Genomic DNA, 18005 nt, shown 5'->3' with positions numbered 1-18005 from the left:
TTTTTTTGCATTTCTTTAGCAGTTTGTCCAAGAATTTCAAGTACTTTACATTTCAGTGGTCCTTTATAAGAGAGCTGGAGGAGTTTCTAAACAGCCTATTTCTATATTTCAGCTGTGTTGTAATGCTTTAATGTCAATAAATATACTGAGTGTTTCTGAAATGACTCAAAAATACTGTAAACAACTTCTGAGGGGTGACAAATGCCACTTGGTTGTTGCATAGATCCTGTACAGTTGGCTGTGTTCTAAAAGAAATTAATAAAAATATAAACATTGAGATGTCATCGTTTGGTAAAACAAAAAGTCTACAGCTATGCTGGCAGCTCTGTGAGGCTATATATATACATATATTATAATATAAACCCGTTATAGACGTTAGCATGAGCATGCTGATGTTCACATACATACATATATATGTAATATATATATATATATATATATATATATACACATACATTGTATTACATACATTATTTATAGGTACAATGGTTTTACTGGTCTGACCCTCTTAAGATGAAATTGGGCTGTATGTGGCCCATGAACTAAAATGAGTTTGTCTACCATTTTCACTCTCTTAGTTTAGGGTGTTTGTAAAAGAGACATTTCAGTCAAAACTACAAATGTGAACATCATTAAAATCACCAGGATTTATCCTCTTCAGACAATAATTATCTGTAGCAAGTTTTATGGCTATATATCCAATAGTTGAGATATTTCAGTCTGGATCAAAACTACAGCCATCCTTCTAGCATATCTAATTATGTGTATTAAATTCATATTATTCCTGTTTTAAAAAGAAAACAATCAGACAATCAGCTTTTTTCCCACTTTGTCTTTATTTGAATAACAAAATGGACATTCTACACAGAACACATAATGCAAGTTAACAATACAAAATCTACAAAATGATAGTGATAAAGTTTTTCTTTTTTTTGTTCGACAGGTAACTGTACAGTATAAATGGATACAATACTGTGTTTTCTTTTTCTTTTTTTAATCATTCATCTATATTTGGCACTTGACCACAAGATGCTATAGAAGTGAAATGTGGGACTGAAGTACCTGAAGTTATCACCTACAAGAAATGTGCAGAAGCCCAGAAAAATTGATCACAGTTGTCACATTCAACCACCAGTAAAAACAACTGTGTCTCGTGTTGTTTTCAGACCAGTGAGGGTAAATAAGCAGGATGGAAACAGCAAAGAGCTATCGGTAAATCCTGTGAAAATCCCTGTGGGGTTTTGGTGGAAGCTGCTGCTACTCACTACCAGTGTCAGTGCTTTTTAATAGATTTTTGTTCTGTTAGTTTAATATCCAATACTGTGCGTCAAAGTTGTGTAATTTCCATCATCACATTTTTCAAAAGTGCATATTCAGGATGTGTGACATCTGCCAAAGATGGTAAGATTTGTAGATGTTACTTTTGCACTTTAATGATGCGTACACCATTTTGGAGGCTGTTAACACAGAGACGGACAGTACAGGAAAAACAAACGGCTTCCTGGGAAACATAAAGTCAGCGGGGATGAAGCTGTGTAGCCATTTTTCTCGCTTGTTGAAAAAGGGGGAAAAAAGAAGCTAAACAATAATTGTATAAGTGGATGTTCAAAGCTGAGTGCATAGCAATATGTGAGGTCCTCTCCTCTTTTAACATCTCTATCATAAATATGAGTGAATATACTGTACAACTTTTTTTCATATCATAATTGTCAAGTAAAAGAAAAATAAAATTGTCACATTTCCAATAATTTATACGTCAAACGTCAGTGAATCTCTTCCGTTGCGGCGAACGGCCACAATGTTATCACAGAGTAAAAGAATATATAAGTACATACTATATATTCATATAACATCTAACTTTCTCTTTTTTTTGCTTATACATTTGTTGAATCATATTTGGAGAAAGAGAATCACAGCTCGGTTTACATGCATATGTCAAGTTCATGTATTCATCAGTGTGCGTATATATGTGTGTGTTTATGTGGAGTGTGTAGATGTGAGTGTGAGTGTGTGTGTGTGCATGTGTATGTGTATGTGTATGTGTATGAATTTATGTTTGTGTGTGTGTGTGTGAATACAGAACTTGGCATAAAAAGTCACTTTCAAAAACAACAGATGGTGTAATCTGTAGTCAAAATATTCCCCTTCATTTAAAGTTCTGAGTCAGTTTTGGTTTGATGTAACATTCCTCCAAAATCTACATTAAAAAAAGAAGAAAAAAGGGGAAAAAAGCATTGTTCATGCCATCTAAAAAGCTTCTCTGTTAAAAAAAAACTACATTTCCCAGATCTCCTGTCTACATAGACACGCTGCAAGCTGTGAACACTGGCCATCCCAGACTCACATACTTCATTTCATCCAGTGTTAACACGGCGTTAAGACTGCAATACTTTGTAATGATCTGTCCATCGTCACACAACAGACCGGAGTCGATTACACAGAGAATGAAACGAGCATAATTCCCTTTCACTCAGGAACAATGCTGTCAAAAAATAAAAGAATAAAAAGAAACAGCAAACTTGGACTCGGCTCAAATCTGAGGGGACCGATCGTACCTCGTGAATGTTGGATTATCCTCGCTGGCTGTCCTCTCAGACAGAGATAGCACAGCTTTGATTCAGTGTTGAACAAGTCTTTGATGGGATTGGAGTCCTTTGAGTTATATTTGTACCGCAGGAGACTCGTGTTGACTGGAGCTTCAGCCCGGGCATAGAGGCGCATGTACTGTATGTGCATGTGAGCGTCTGAGAGATTATTTACGCATTGGGGGCTTTGGTATTATTTTGTATGTACAGTAGCATGTAGTTGTGTATGTGTCTGTACATGTTTGTGGGTTTGTGTGTGTGTGTGTCACTGCATGCACCTCTATAGCTCAGGTGAACAAATGTCAAAGATATCAGGTGGATCAGCCAGGAGAGATTCTGAAAACCTTGTTAAATGAAATCAAACTGCAACAGGGGGGAAAATGTCCGGGTGTCTACTGTCCAGCACTGCTGGGGTCGCACTGAAGCAGCCGGACGATGGAGGGGTCGTTCTTCGCTCCCTCGACAAACTCCTCCAGGGACAGTTTACCTGAAAGTGACATAGAGAGAAGCAGAGATTAGAGTTCACAATCTTATTATCGTGTTTATTCATTGTAGCAAATCAAAAATAGATAAGATCAGAACAAAGATCAACATTTTCCCAGAGGTGATGTGACACATCAAATTCATTCTTTCAGTCCTTTAAAACTATTATTATTCTGTCTTTTTCAGCTTATTTATTTAAAAATGCTGACTGGCAGGCAGGCATCTTCCAGTCTATTGCTTGTTTTTGCAACAAAAACCGATATCTGATGTGTCTGTGTGTTCAGTTATAACCTTGTGAGGCAGCTTGATTAGCGAGAATATGTTATGTGCTTAAGGTCAAATCAATCAGCGTCCTGTGAGGATTCTTGCGTGATCTCATGAATCTAGCTGCCTCGCAAGGTAAGACCTTGATACAGTTTTTTTTTTAAAGCTCCTGCCCCTTTTCCAAACACAACTCTCCAGATTTGTTTGTTTGTTTCAGTGTAACTAAGCATCTGGGGTGTTAGGTTAGTTCAGTCGCAGGCTGTACAGAACCTACTGTTTCAACAACAAGCCCTGCAATGGTAGTGAGACACAGTGAAGACATCTTACCATCTCTATTTGTGTCCATCTGCCTGAAGATCTTATCTGTGCGTTTCTCAGGTGTGGACTCATCCTCAGGCATCTTCATCACAGATGACACCATCTTGTAAATGGCCTGGAGACAGAGGGAGCAGAGAGGGACACAAAATAAGTATGATTGACTCAAAACCTGTATGCACGTGATTGCATCTGTAAAAAAATAGCAGTTTCAGAGAGTAAAGTCCTTACATGTAAGAATGTTTAATGCATTTCAAGAAGTATATAAAACTTTTACAGTTAGACAGAGTCAACGATGATGAAGAGAGTGTGTCCTCTAATCTTATTTAACATCAGAGCTGCTCTGGCCAGAAGCACAACTGCGAGAGATGCTGTATTGTTGCAAAATGCAGGAAAAAGAAACTCTCAGTGAAATATTTACGGCCTATCAGTCAACTTATATGCTGGGAGGAAGAGAGATAACCGAGGCTCAGATGCCTGATTTGACTGCAAAGAAACAAACAGGAAGTATTTGCATTGAAGAAGAAAAAACTGTTAATTTCGTTTTTTTCAGTAGATAATCAAAAAACATGACCGTTGTTGCTGTTTATGTTCTTGAAATATTTAAAGCAGCAGCTGTCAGCATTTTTACAATCTCTCTGTTCATCGATCATAAGAGAACATCCCTACACATCAACACGTCTGCTAACTATATATATACACGAAGAAAGGGATTACACTTTCTTTGGCACTATGCTCAGTTTAACACCGTCATGTGTGATGTAACAACATGTGTAAAGGATTGCTGGGTGGGGTGTGTTTGTGTGTGTGTGTGTCTGAAGTCTCATCCAATAAGTCGAGGAGCCTGCTTGAAACAGTTTATTATAAAGTGACACTGGAGGAAACTGTGTGTTTCGCTTGAACTGCACAGCTGTTGGATGTAACGCTGAGTCAAACTGAGGATCAGAGGAGGAGGGCCGCTCCCTTCTAGAAATACACAGTGGCTTGGGCTTATTTTGAGACGTCTGAGGACCTGAGAGGAACTGCTGGTTTCTAAAATTACACAGCGGCCGGTTTTCCTGCTGTGGGCAGTCAAATGGCGCAGAACACAGAAGCAGATGGATATATGATGTAGCAGCTGGTGTGGAAGGCTGAGCAAAATGTAGCTTCACTGCACGAGTAGTTCATGACCTGGGAGCACGCCGCTAACATGAAGATGGAGGGATATTGAAAGATAGAGATTAATGAATATAAACAAGAGAAATACACATCAGACCCACCGATACAATCTCCAGCATCTCTGCCTTGCTGATGTACCCGTTCCCATCCAGGTCGTACATACTGAACGCCCACTTCAACTTCTGGTCCAGGCGGCCACGTGAGGTCACACTCAGGGCAATGATGAACTCCCTGAAGTCGATAGTCCCGTCTCCGTTGGCGTCAAACGTGCGGAAGACGTGCTCAGCGAACTTGGAGGCGTCGCCGTATGGGAAGAAGTTGGCGTAGATCTTCTTGAACTCCTCCATGGAGAGTGCGCCGCTGGGGCAGTCCCTCAAGAAGCCCTTGTACCATTCGGTGATCTCGTGCTCGGTGAAGTCCGTGTTGTCCATCAGGTCCTGCATCACGTCGGGACGGAGCTTGCTGTTCTGTTTGCCCATGGTCTCTGCTTGTGTGGAGGCTGTGGGTGATTTGAGAGTGCTGGCGGCGATTTAGACTGCTGATATTGAGAAAGAAAGAGAGAGAGAAAAAGAGAGAGAGGTCATTAGAATTCCTCTTAAATGACCTTCATCATACAAGAAAATAAATAATTCAAGGAGGAAGGACAGTGACATAAAAAGGAAATAAAAAGCACAAAGTCTTCATTTTCACACATTAAATGTGCAAAAAAAGTTGGATTCACATCTCTTATAAAAAGGTAGCAACAAATCCATTCATTAAAAACACCAAAAATACAGGTTAAACTGGCAATAACTGATTTTTTTGACGACGTGGGAGCAGCAGAAACAGGCTGTAGACACAACATTGACACATTATCACTTATTAAGTCGGTTTGTCTCCAGCAGTCCTCTTAAGGAGACTTAAATAGGGTTAGTTTAGTTTGGTTTAAGCCTTGAGCAACATCATTCTTTTTCATTTATTTTGTTTCTGTCTCGCAACAAAACGCAAACAAAACATGACCCCAACATCACAGCGATGACTGATGGAAAAGCAAGACTGATTGAGTTGTTGAGCATGTGGTCTCGGGCAGATGCAGAGCCAATTCCTCCTACTTGCACTTGAAAGGCGAGACCACCAAATGTTTTCATGGTGCAGAGCCACCACAGACTTACAACCACACCCAACACGTTCATGGTGTAGCGCACATGCTGAAACGCTGCAGATGCAACTTCCATTTCCTGCAGGAACTCACATGAAATCCACATCCTCTGTATTAATAGTCTAGATTGTTTATTGACCCAGTTTTGATGAGGTATTCATCAGTGTCATAAAAAAAAAATCACTCCTCTGTAGCCAATGAGCTCTTTGCATGAAGTGAACAGGGAGTCTTAACACTCAGCTGAGGACACAGTGCATCATCTAACCCTGCAGCTAATGTGCTTAGCACTTCTCTTGTCAGGCCACTAGCTGCTGCTGAGCTCTCCACACTAAAGGAAGCTGTTCTAAGCTTAGCCGAGGATAATGACAGATAAAATCAGCAAGGTCGGTCCAGGCCAAAGCAAATTAGGGTGCAGGTAGCTTGTTCCAGGAAGGGAAAGTAAGATTTCACCTCTATGTTTCCAGCTAATTATTGGACTTTATTTGAAGATGATGATGATGATTCATAAAATGTGAAGAAATAAAGATTTGTTACCTCATGACATCTACTTACTAAATTTAGCTCTAAACCACTTCAGGATCAATTATGTATTTACTGACTGAGCAACTCTCATACAGGTACATACTCACTGATTTCACTGTATGCATTATAGACTGTTACCATGACAACTGAGTGTTGCTCATTTAGCTGATCCATTAATTGATTAAAAAAAAAAAAAAAAAAAAGAACTGAGAAAAGAGCTATCGTGTTTACTTCCCAGGAAAAGTGGGTGCTTAAGTGGAGATAAATATATGCTCTTCTTGCCAGTAACAACAAACTTTAATGAAAATGCACTCAGAGCTTCTTGAACTGAACGGAACCGAACAAATATGGAAGCAAATACACAAACGGAGGGTGTCGGGGGAGGGTTGTCATGGAAACACGACTACACCAATTCAGCAAAACCGGAATTATACTTGCTCCCTTTTCATTAGTTTTGTTAACATATTTGTCTCTCTTTATGTCTCTAACACTTTCATACTCTATAAACAGACGGTTAAAATCCTTTAATTAACTCAGAGTAAACATTGTGGAGGCAACCTCTATAATTAGTTCCTCGCTGCGTACCTGAAGTTCACTTTGACTGTACTGTGAATGCTAGAGCTGCGTGAATAGGAGATTAACACCTGTTTAAACACTCCTCCTTCTCCTTCTCCTCATCGTCATCATCATCATCATCATCATCATCATCATCATCCTCCTCACACAGCAGTGATCCACCACTGTGAAGAGCTGATACTGGTTCAGATTGTCTACCTTTCAATGAGACTGTATACTGACCTGATAGTGATACTGACTCACACTCACAGGTGTATTTTAAGGAAATAGTACACACAGGTGTCTTCACTTATTTTACCCAATTAAGAATGCTAAATATTCAAAGGTTGGAGCAAATGTGAAATTTTAAAGGCTTTTCTGTCATACATGATAGTAAACTGGGAAAAGATATTTTTCTATATTTAAAATGACAAAAATAATTGATGGCTTACACTTTAATAGTTCTTTCTCACATATTATATTTTGACAAGTCAGTCAGAAAAGCCAATAAAAATAATAAAATTAACACTTTCTATTTCTGCTTTCAGAGTGCTGGTGTTGTACATGCTGGTCACATTATCGCTGGGGCAGAAGGATCAGACGGAGCCATCATTAATGTTATTAGAAACACCTGCACTTTCCCCTCAACAACAAGTCAAAATGCTTGGTGAGAAACTAGTCATTGCCCTTCCCGTTTCCCCAGGTGTTTTATTAAAAGACAGAAGATTCATATCATATCATATGTCAAATCGAGTTATATCGCTCCAGTTTTAGACAGATAGAAAAAGTAAACAAGCAAACTCTTGTGGATCACTTGTCAGCTGATTTCACGAGTGAATCTGGAGCTTGTCAAATTAGATTTGCCGTATGACGAGGACAGAGGCCGCTCTGCTGAAGCACAGCACGAGTAATATCAGCTCACACAAGGAAAGGAAAATGTGGCATTTTGTTCAACTTCAATCTCAACTTTATTGAGCCAGAGGGGAAATTTAAGTTACAGCCAAACATGAAATAAAACAAAACAAGAGCTTCAACTAACTATCACTTAATTTACTGATTCACCTCTCAGATTAATCATTTTATCTGTTAAAAATTCTATACTTCTGAAAGATCAAAGTAAGTCCTTAAAACTCAAATTCTAAGTCTAAGTCAGTAGAGTAGTATTTGATTTTTCTACCACAAGCCAGCTTCACTTTGAGAAACTGGTTTTAACTCACAACAGAGCATCTCAGTACACACACACACACACACACACGCACACACTGACATCCAGCTAATCAACTGCTTGGACGCATCCTGACTACCTCCATTAATTTCATTCATAAACTCAATTATTGGTGTGATGCAGTGAGCGGGACATCCACATAGTCTGCAATCTGCATTTTTAATTGCTTAATGGATTGTGGAGCGTTTCTATGATTATTGAGGCTGCGTTGTCATGACGACTGGGCCTTACAATAACTTGTTTTTGGCAGCATGCGGTCTTAAAAACAACCCAACATATTACTTTACATAGTGCCTTTGATTCACAATAGCATTTAATTACAGTTTCTGCAAAGGCTGACGGCTTGTGTAATTGTTTTGCTTTTAGCTGCCGTGCTAATCATTCGGACTCCTTCCAGCCAGACTGTTTACACATTAACGTGGAGCACAGCGCCGACTACAATTTTCTCTCTATCTCTCTCTCCATTACATCTAAATGAGGTTGGAAAGGTTAATTAGTGCTGTTCTTAATGGCTTTGCAACAACAGGACATGAGTTACAGTGACTATTAAGTCCAATGTCTGACATTTCAAATATGTTTTAAACTACAGCTGCAACAAAACAATTTCCATTATTGATCGGATGATGATGATTTCTTTTCAGATTATTTGACTGTTTAGTCTATAAAATGTCAGAAAATTGCTTATCATTATTTCCCAGATTGCTTTTTTACTCTGAACAGGAATTCAAAACACAAACATATTGAATTTATAACTGCATGAAGCAAAGAAAAGCAGCAAATCTTCACACATAGCAGGCAGGAAGCTGCTAATGTTTGAACAATAAATGACTAATAATCCCTATGGATTCATTTTCTGTCTATCTACTAAAGCTTCCAGCACTATTTCTAACTATTATTACAAAATTTACTATTACTATTGCAAATATTATTGACTAAAAATGACTTTAAAACTTGAATTTAGCAAGTTTTTAATTTGCACCTGTGTGATATGTTTGTATGTAATGTGTCATACAGTCAATTAGTCGATTAACCGCTCGATCGATAAATCATTTCAAATATTTTTAAGCAAAATTTGCAAAACATTTCCTTGTTCCAGCTGCTAACATCTGAGGAATTGTTGTATTTCTTCTTTATATATGATAGAAAACTGAATATCATTGAGTTTTGTACTAGTGGTCAGACATAAATAACTAAATAGTCACCTGGACATTTTCACTATTTTTTGACATTTCATGGATAAATGAAAAAATAATCCACAGATGAATTGATAAGTGTTATGTGTATTGATCTTTGTCTTGTTACTGGATGTTCTGTAACTTCAAAAAGAGTATATTATTCTTACTAGTTTTTAAACTACACAGCAGGCTTGTCCTTCCAGGTTTTCTTCTTGTGAGCTCTCCAAACAAATGCAGGAGACTTTTCATTGTTTATCGACTCTTTTCAGTAACTGAAAGCCTATTAGAGCAAATTTCCACGTCTACTTTTCCTATCTTTGGTCAGTTATTCATATCAAATTGAATCAAGTGCAATTCGTCTCACAATTAAAGCTCAGCTCTTTGGCTGTTAGTCATCATGTCCAAAATGTGCTCGATAAAGATAAAGAACCCCTCATTTCTGTGTTCGTGTGTGTGTGTGCCCTGTGCCTGGGTACAAATATAACTCGCTTTGGACAAAAGCAGCTTAATGTGTACTTTAAAAGAAGAAATGACGGTATGAGAGCTCAGGCCTCCACATAACATCCAGTCACCCTAAGATCTCTGCTATTCCTGTAGTCTCCGAGATCACTGCTTACAATTAACAGTTAAGACTCTTACCTGCTGCTGCTGGCAGACCTGTGGTGGCACCGTTACGTAACAAAGGCTTTAATAAGTGGACAGGTCACATGGTTAAGTGTCACCCTGAACGACCACCTTCTTAGGGTCAGGACAAGCGAGACAGAGTCGTCACCTCCTCAGACTGAGCAGTATTATCCAGGACAGAACAGACTGTCACTTTCAGTTTCTAATGACAGTGTGTGCACATGTCCACCTCCCCTTGGACATTTTGTGTTCAGAGTTTGACGCCTTTAGTAGAAGTCAAGATGAGCTTTGAGACAGATTTAACTCCGGGAACCAAGAACAACTCCACGTCATCATAACAGGATTTCAACTCAAGATATCATTAAAACATCATCATCATCATTCAGCTCTTTCCTACAACAACTGAAAGCAACACAAAAACATCTTGTATTCTCACCCATGAAATACAAAAATATATCCAATAAAGGAGCCGATTATTCCTTCAGCCTGCAAGTGACAATTATTTTCTTGTTAAATCACTGGGCCAAACTGCCCAAATATATTTAATTTTCGAAGTCGAAAAAAAAAAAGTCGAAAATCTACTTCACTGAGGAGTTGAACATGAAAAGTTAGGTAGACTCAAACCATTAACTGAATTATTAATACAGCTACTTATACTTAACTGAATAATCAATTAACCAGCTAATCATTTCAGCTCTAATTCCTATAAAATATGAGTGATATCAAATAGGAGACAAAAAGCATTAAAACACACCCACTAATGGCAGAGTAACATTATTAGATCAGGAAATATCTGATCATAGAACATGCCGAAAAATCAAACCAAGCATTCAACACTTAGATACTTTCAATACTTTATCAATACACTATTCAGCTGTTGCGGTTTCAGCATCCACTGAACGTGTTCTCAGGTTTTTTTTTCTTTTAAGACACTCATCTATTTACTACTTCAATACTGACATTAAACAAGATTTCTGCATTTTCCTAAACTTTGAGCAACCCAGACAAAAATCCCACACACACACACACACACCACCTCATCCTCCTCCTCCTCGCTGCCACTATTTTAGCTGAACGGCTGAATCATTCTTCTCTGCTTGAATCAGACGTCCTCCACGCAGCTTTCAGCCCAGAACATCTTGTTGCTCTCTTATGTAACAGGCAGAAGTCTCCATTTATATCCTGCAGGTAAATCTCAACCTAAGAGTCCTACAGATAATCCAAAGAACATAGATGGCAAAAGAGAGCTGGAGGAGAGGAGGAGGGGAGGAGGAGAGGAGGAGGAGGAGGAGTCAACAGTGAGTGAAAGAGTCCTGATCACAGATAGCGAGCTTATAGATGAAGCCTTCATAATGCAACATGATCCGTGTGTGACAGCTGTGAGAGGCCGCAGAGCCGAGGCCGCTTATTCTTGACCTAACAGACGAGCAGTTATTACACCTGCAGGATGCACAACCTGATACTCGCCCACGGCTCAGAAATTAGATCATTATGTTTCATTTCGGCTGTGATAAGACAGTGGAACAACAACTTTACCCGTCTTCAGATTATAGCCGAGGTCTAATTTGAACAACACGAGATGCTGTGGTTTGAGTCAACGTTTGATGTGTGGTTCGGGTGGGTTGGTGTGTGTGTGTGTGTGTGTGTGTGTTTCCCCATCTGATTAACAGCGTGATGAGCACTATAAACATCTGTTGCTGTTTTTAATCTTTAAATGCATCTTGTACTTACATCTGCTAGAAAACTGACACTTTTATCATTTCTGATGCATAATCTGAGATTAACATTAAAACTGAAAGGGGTTAGGGTTACATGTTTAGACATCTGTTGTGGTGGAGTGTTGTAAAATATGAACACAGTTACTGTAAATGGACTTTTTATACACACAGTGTTCACTAACAAGTCTTAAAAATGCCAAATAAGTCTGTTTAAAGGTCAATAACATGATGTAACACAGTGTCAATTGGTGTAACCAGTATTTCTTCATAAAATATGATTATACCCAAGAAAATAAATGTGGACTAAAAGGTGGAATAAATATAATCCACTTTTACTTCCCAAGTATTGTGGTTTTTAACATATTTTACATCATTCACCACAACTTATTTAGAATAAAATGCTTAATAAACAAAATATACTTTTTAACAAACCTGATGCTGCTTTTAAGACATTTTAAACCAGCAACATGAACATATGTTAGTGTGAAATGACTCTTATATTGCAAAGCCCATGTCATCTCATGCTAAGTGCATCTTGTTAGCAAATAAATTATTAAAGACGTTACCTTTCATACAGCATAGATTGCTGTGAATGCTCCACAGTTCAAAAATCATTTTAATTGCACCTCTCATCAACAACAAGCAGCTAAAAAGTTATGGATTTCAGCTTTAAATACCACTGTAATTACATATTTTGAAAAGAGCTTTTTTAGATTTCGTTAGAAGGGATTTTTTCTGACGTTGCTGCACCACACTCACAGTCAACGTCAAGAGGGATGGAGCAGCTCATATTCCACAGACAGAGAGGAAACACTGGACCGGGTTCAAGCTGGCTGCAGCTATAAGCTCAACAATGTTACTGCAGATTTATGTCGTATCCTTCTCTCCGTTTCTTTTTATACCAGGTTACATCCTCGCTGTCAAGTCTATTTTGTTGTAGATGACAAGGTGGAATGACATTTGATTTAATGTAAATGTGCTGTCAAACCAAAAAGTCTATTTAGCTTTTACAACAACGGTGTCATTTCAGTGCCATTAATCAAAGCTCTCACCAACAGGAGTAAGATCCTGACAGAGGCTCTTGACTCATGACCACACTTTCTACCTCTCACTTACACTTCCTTGACTGCAACATTTAAGCAACTTGTGAGTAAACACCTAAAACTAACCTCTACTGATGTAGGCAGAAACTCAAATAACATATGCTATAAAACTAACATGCATCAGAAGCACAGAGAGAGAGAGAGAGAGAGAGAGAGAGAGAAAAAAAACCAACATCTCAACAACGACTTTCAGCTCTCCTCCAACATCTCGAGCGGCACACACCTCCTTGTGGTTACAACCTGTCGGCGATCACCTGTCTGATCAGCAGCCACATTTCAATTCAAACCGGCACCAAAAACTCTGCTGCAGTGTGTACGGCAGCAGCAGCAGCAGCTTTGGGAGCACCCGTGCTCACGTTACAAGTATCGTGATTGACGGGTTCTCTTTGGTGCGGCATGCTTGAGTGGCTCCTTGAATATCTGACTGCAACTCTATCTCCTGTGTCATTTAGTGTAAGGTCAGAGACGGTCCACTGCTGGTTCGGCCTGTACCAGACTCTGACTGCTGAGGAAAACCACAGATGTTTTGCTGAATGTTTCCTATTGTAGACGTCAGGAAAATGGGAATCCTAAGCTCTAAATGAAACCCCAGTTAGAGCAATTTATAGCTGGGTCAAAGGGCCTCGGAATAAAGGTTTATAAAAGTGAGATAAGAGCACAAACGGGCTGAAACTTGAAATTAAATAAAAACTAAATTTAAAAAAAGCAATATTTCTAACTACCTACTCCAATTGAGTTGAGTCTCATATTACAGGCAGCTGTAATTCACAAAAAAATGTTTTGCTTGTGTTTGTGTGTGTGGGTTTGTTTGTGGGATGGAGATGTCAACAGTCCTGTGACACATACATAATCCACTTTTTGTAGCTTCCTAGATTTAGATTCATATCAAAACTCAAAGGTGAAGTCACTACTTAAACTTAAACCACAAACCTTTATAGCAAACACTCAACTTCCAAGCCACAACTTCCTCTAAAACCTCTTTATGCTTGGGTTTATTACAATACTGCCTTCATTATTGCCTCTATCTGTCATTTCAATGGACGTCAGTGGAATCTGACAGTGGTGCAATTAAGGTGGTTTTCTTATTGTGGAGATTGAAGCATAAATGTGTAGAAAAGCAGCCCCCCCCAAAAAAAATAAATAAATAAATGCCCACTTGTCTGTTAACAGCATTTCACTTCTTCCACAAATGTTTCCCAAAAAAAAAGAAAAAACCCATCCATCTTGCTGTGGAGAAATCCGACGCACAGCAACTTCATCATAATGCAGCACACATGCGCTTCCATTGTCAGCCGGAGAGCTTCGTGCGTCAAAGCGCTGCAGAAAACCACATTCATGACAGAGAAGCTATTATGGAGGGAGCGAATGAGAACAAGATAGAAAAAAGAAAAAAAAAGTGTCAATGACAACAACTGCAAGAAGGCAGGAAGGGCTGCAAAAAAAAGGGACTCAGGACTGGACAAACACACACACACACACACACACACACCACTGTGAACACACTCGCAGCAAATTGTCACTGATTGCATGCGGAGAGTGATGTTTACTTTACGCCGAACATCTAAATGTGCCTTTCTGTGTAACAGCCGGAGTGCTGTTGTAAAGACAAAAGGCTGCAGAGATGGAAATGTCAATCTACCCCGATGACTAAACAACTCCCACACCTCTCTCTGCCAGCGATATCTGCTGCACAGCTTGGGAGAAATGCAGCTTTTTCTTTTTTTTTTTAAATCCCAAATATCATCAGGCTTTTCTAATTCTCCCCTCCTTTTTCTTTCATCCTCCAGGCAGTTTCTCGCTGCTGATCTTCCACTAAATCCTTGCGATGCTTGATTTCTCTCAATCGCTCTTCTCTTTTCTCTAAAAAAGCTCTGATTCGGTTTACGGAGAGCACTCACCGCTGCCCAGACGAGCCTAAACTACAAAGGATGCTGCCAATGTGGCCCCAAAACAAACCCGCAGGACATCCACGCTACCAAAAATAGATCTCATGTACAAATTTAGCATGTATTTGTAAGCATTCTGCATCTTGAAATGTTTGGAGGGATGCTTTTTTACACCAAGGGGGCTATTATGTGCTGACTCCACCCTTATGTCAGCACCTCTACGGGTCTTTAAATGTTCTTGCTATGTTGTGTCGGCTGCATGAGGTAAAGAGGAGTAGCTAGACAGCGTTTTTCAATTCAATTTTAGTTGAAAGCTTTCTAGATGATGTGGAGGAAAACTTTAAAGTGTGTGAGTCTTTGTGTGTATTTTTCTCTTATTTTTCTGCATCTAAAGCCTTCATCTTCTTTCTGCGCCATCGCTCTACCCTGATCATCTCATTTCAGTGGGACCGCCAGAGGAAATTCAACCATCATCGCAGGGTCTTGATTACATCCCACATCCAAAACCAAAACGAAAACATTCAATTACCACGAGTCACCAGCCAAAAAAAAAAAAAAAAGAAAAGAAAAGAAAAGAAAGAAAGTAAATTTGCACAGGGTCAAGTAAGGTCTCTTAATTCTACAAGCCACTTTGAGAGGCAGCAATCTCATCTTCAGTCCATTTAATCCTCAGACCTACTTCAGCTGCTTGATTGTCTGCTGGACACCTGAAACCAACATGCTTCACTGATGAAAAGCTATTTAATGTAATAGAAATAATGAGTTTTCTTGTCCATTTGATTGCTTTTTTCCCCTGACTAATTGATTCAACATTTATTCTAAAAACTGTCAGAAAATGGTGAGTATTTTCCCCACTGTTGAAACAAAACCCAAATTTATACAATTTCCTGTTATATAAAACTTATAAAAAGCAACAATTTCTCACATGTAAGAAGCAAGACTTGATAAATTTTCTTATTATAACTACAAATCAATTATCAGAATTGAGTCTGGTCTTCTGATTGTCTCAGTTAGGTCTACATTTATTTTCATTATCTACTAATCGTTGCAAGAAAATAGATAAAAACAGCTGTGAGTTTTTACCAGAGCCAAAGGTGACATCTTCAAACTGCTTGTTTAGTCTGACCAACAGTTTAAAACCCAAAGATCTTAAGTTAGCTTCAATATGAGACAAAGAAAAGCAGAAAAATCTTCACAGTAGACAAGTGAGTTAATATTTGGCATTTGTGTTTGAAAATGTCCTTTAAAGTTACTAATGGATTATCAAGTGACTGATCGACTGGCTGCTTTGCCATTTCTTTCTAGTGCTGTTACTGTTTTCCAATGTCATGAAATAGATTTAACAGATTAACTTTAATGTGGAGCTGCAACAATTAATTGATAAACTGTCAACTATTAAATTAGTCACCAACTAGTTTGATAGTCTAATAATTGTTTAAAGTAATTTTTTAAGGAAAAAAATGTCCAAATTCTCTGATTCCAGCTCCTAAATTGTGAATAGTTTCTGATTTCTTTAGATCTTTGGACTGCTGTGGAAATAACAAGAAATAAAAAGATATCATTCAAGGTTTTGGGAGACAGTGATCAACATTTGTCACCATTTTCTGCCATTTTCTGGAATGATCTAAACAATTAACCTAGAATAAGATCAATTGATAATGAAAATAATCATTAGTTGCAGCCACTGTTTAATGCCAGATTTCTGCAAAGGTGAACCCATGGCAGAACTAAAAATCCACCTAGACAATAAAACATTATCACAAACAAACATTATTCCACAATTAAATATTACAAGCAGAGTATTGTCTGTTTGTATTGAGGTGCATGGACTTCTTGGCCGATACTTGACTACATTTCACCTCTCATCCAAGGGGCATCTTCAGTTATAAGTGATTCATGGTGGTTCACAGGTATTTCACCACTATGGGAAGTGACGAAGAAGTAGGAAGACCTGAAGAAGCCCCTTGGATGACAGGTGAAAACATCTTCAAGTATCCACAACCGTGAAATCCAGCAGCCTTTGATTCAACCCTCCTTGGATAACCATAACCTGGATGACTGAGAATAATAATAGGCCTAACTAACTAACATTTTTAACTCTCTGTAAGTCTCACTATAATAAAAAAAAAACATCTCACTGTAACTAGACTGTGACTGGCTGCACACTGACAGCATATGGATGAGAGGGAGGGGAACGACACACACACACACCATCAAACACACTCATTCACAGTAAAATAAACATTTCTGCTCACTTGTCAAAGTAAAGCACCCCCAGGGCAACAATGCTATATACCTCCCCTCTCCTGCTTTAAATCCACTGACTGACTGATGTGTATTTGCTGAAATGAGACACCCTGCCTCACTCAGCCCTGTGTGTGTGTGTGTGTGTGTGTGTGTGTGTGTGTGTGTGTGTGTGTGTGTGTGTGTGTGTGTGTGTGTGTTTGTGTGGTTACAGGACTCTTTCACTTCCTGTATCTCACTCATGCTACACTTTAACACGGGAGAGAGTGTGCGGACAACAAGCCTCTCTCCGGGCTCATCTGAAAGGGGTTCGTATGTAGGACAGGAGGCAGGAGGAACAGCCTCATCCGATTAGACATGTAGGTAAAGCTGGAGCTGGTTGCTGGAGCTGCTGCAGTGCAAAGTTGTGGAGGAGGAAATGGTGTTCAAATCCTGTCACATTACATCGTTTTAAACCTGTAAAAGAAACTGCTTTAACCTGCACAGCTTCATCTCACCTGAACATAGAAGCAAAACACAAACACAAAAGTAACAGGAAGCGGGACGAGCGTAACGGGCACATTATAGCTACAACTTACCTCTTAGCTGTGAAGTTAAGGTGTTTTAAAAAGTCTCCAGTTAATAGTCCATAACCTCGCAGCGAAGCAGTCAAAAGTTTTCTGAGACGACAACAGGTTGCAGGAGCCACACACTCACTCACACACACTCAAGAGAGACAGAGAGAGAGAGGCAGAGAGCTGTGAGTTTCCCGGCTCCTTTCAGTCCAAACTCCAGCAGGCTTTTTCCTTCAGCTGCAGCTCAGGCTCCGCTTAGCCCTGCAGACTATGACCGTGACGTCAACGCCTCGCATCACGTGGGGTGGGGGCGGCGGCCAATGGGAGCCGTCGTTGTCCTGGCAACAAAAACCTAGGCACCTGGATGGCGATAAGCGTGTTAAAGTTTGCACACAAGTTAACGTTTTGTTTACCAATGTGAAGTCAATAAAACAGGTTTAAAACGTGTATTTGAGT

General features: G+C 39.1%; 1 protein-coding gene across 3 annotated transcripts; it reads right to left on the bottom strand.

Moving 5' to 3' along the window:
* Positions 1-2830: 2830 nt before the first annotated feature.
* On the bottom strand, positions 2831-17820 carry LOC128373789 (neurocalcin-delta B). 3 transcript variants are annotated; one of them, XM_053333978.1, is made up of 4 exons: positions 17574-17820; positions 4907-5343; positions 3660-3765; positions 2831-3072 (listed from the first exon to the last, which is right to left on the bottom strand). In XM_053333978.1, exons 2-4 carry the CDS (start codon positions 5282-5284, stop codon positions 2978-2980), a joined length of 579 nt encoding a protein of 192 aa, XP_053189953.1. In that variant the 5' UTR covers positions 5285-5343; positions 17574-17820; the 3' UTR covers positions 2831-2977. The 3 variants fall into 3 exon arrangements, with proteins under 3 accessions (XP_053189953.1, XP_053189954.1, XP_053189955.1); XM_053333979.1 differs by having other exon boundaries at positions 4907-5340; XM_053333980.1 differs by lacking the exon at positions 17574-17820 and adding an exon at positions 17007-17042.
* Between the last annotated feature and the right edge of the window lie 185 nt (positions 17821-18005).

Source organism: Scomber japonicus, chromosome 15 (genome assembly GCF_027409825.1).
Source record: "Scomber japonicus isolate fScoJap1 chromosome 15, fScoJap1.pri, whole genome shotgun sequence".
Lineage (NCBI taxonomy): Eukaryota > Metazoa > Chordata > Actinopteri > Scombriformes > Scombridae > Scomber > Scomber japonicus.
The sequence above is the reverse complement of the archived record's forward strand: the minus strand, read 5'-3'. Positions and strand labels throughout refer to the sequence as shown.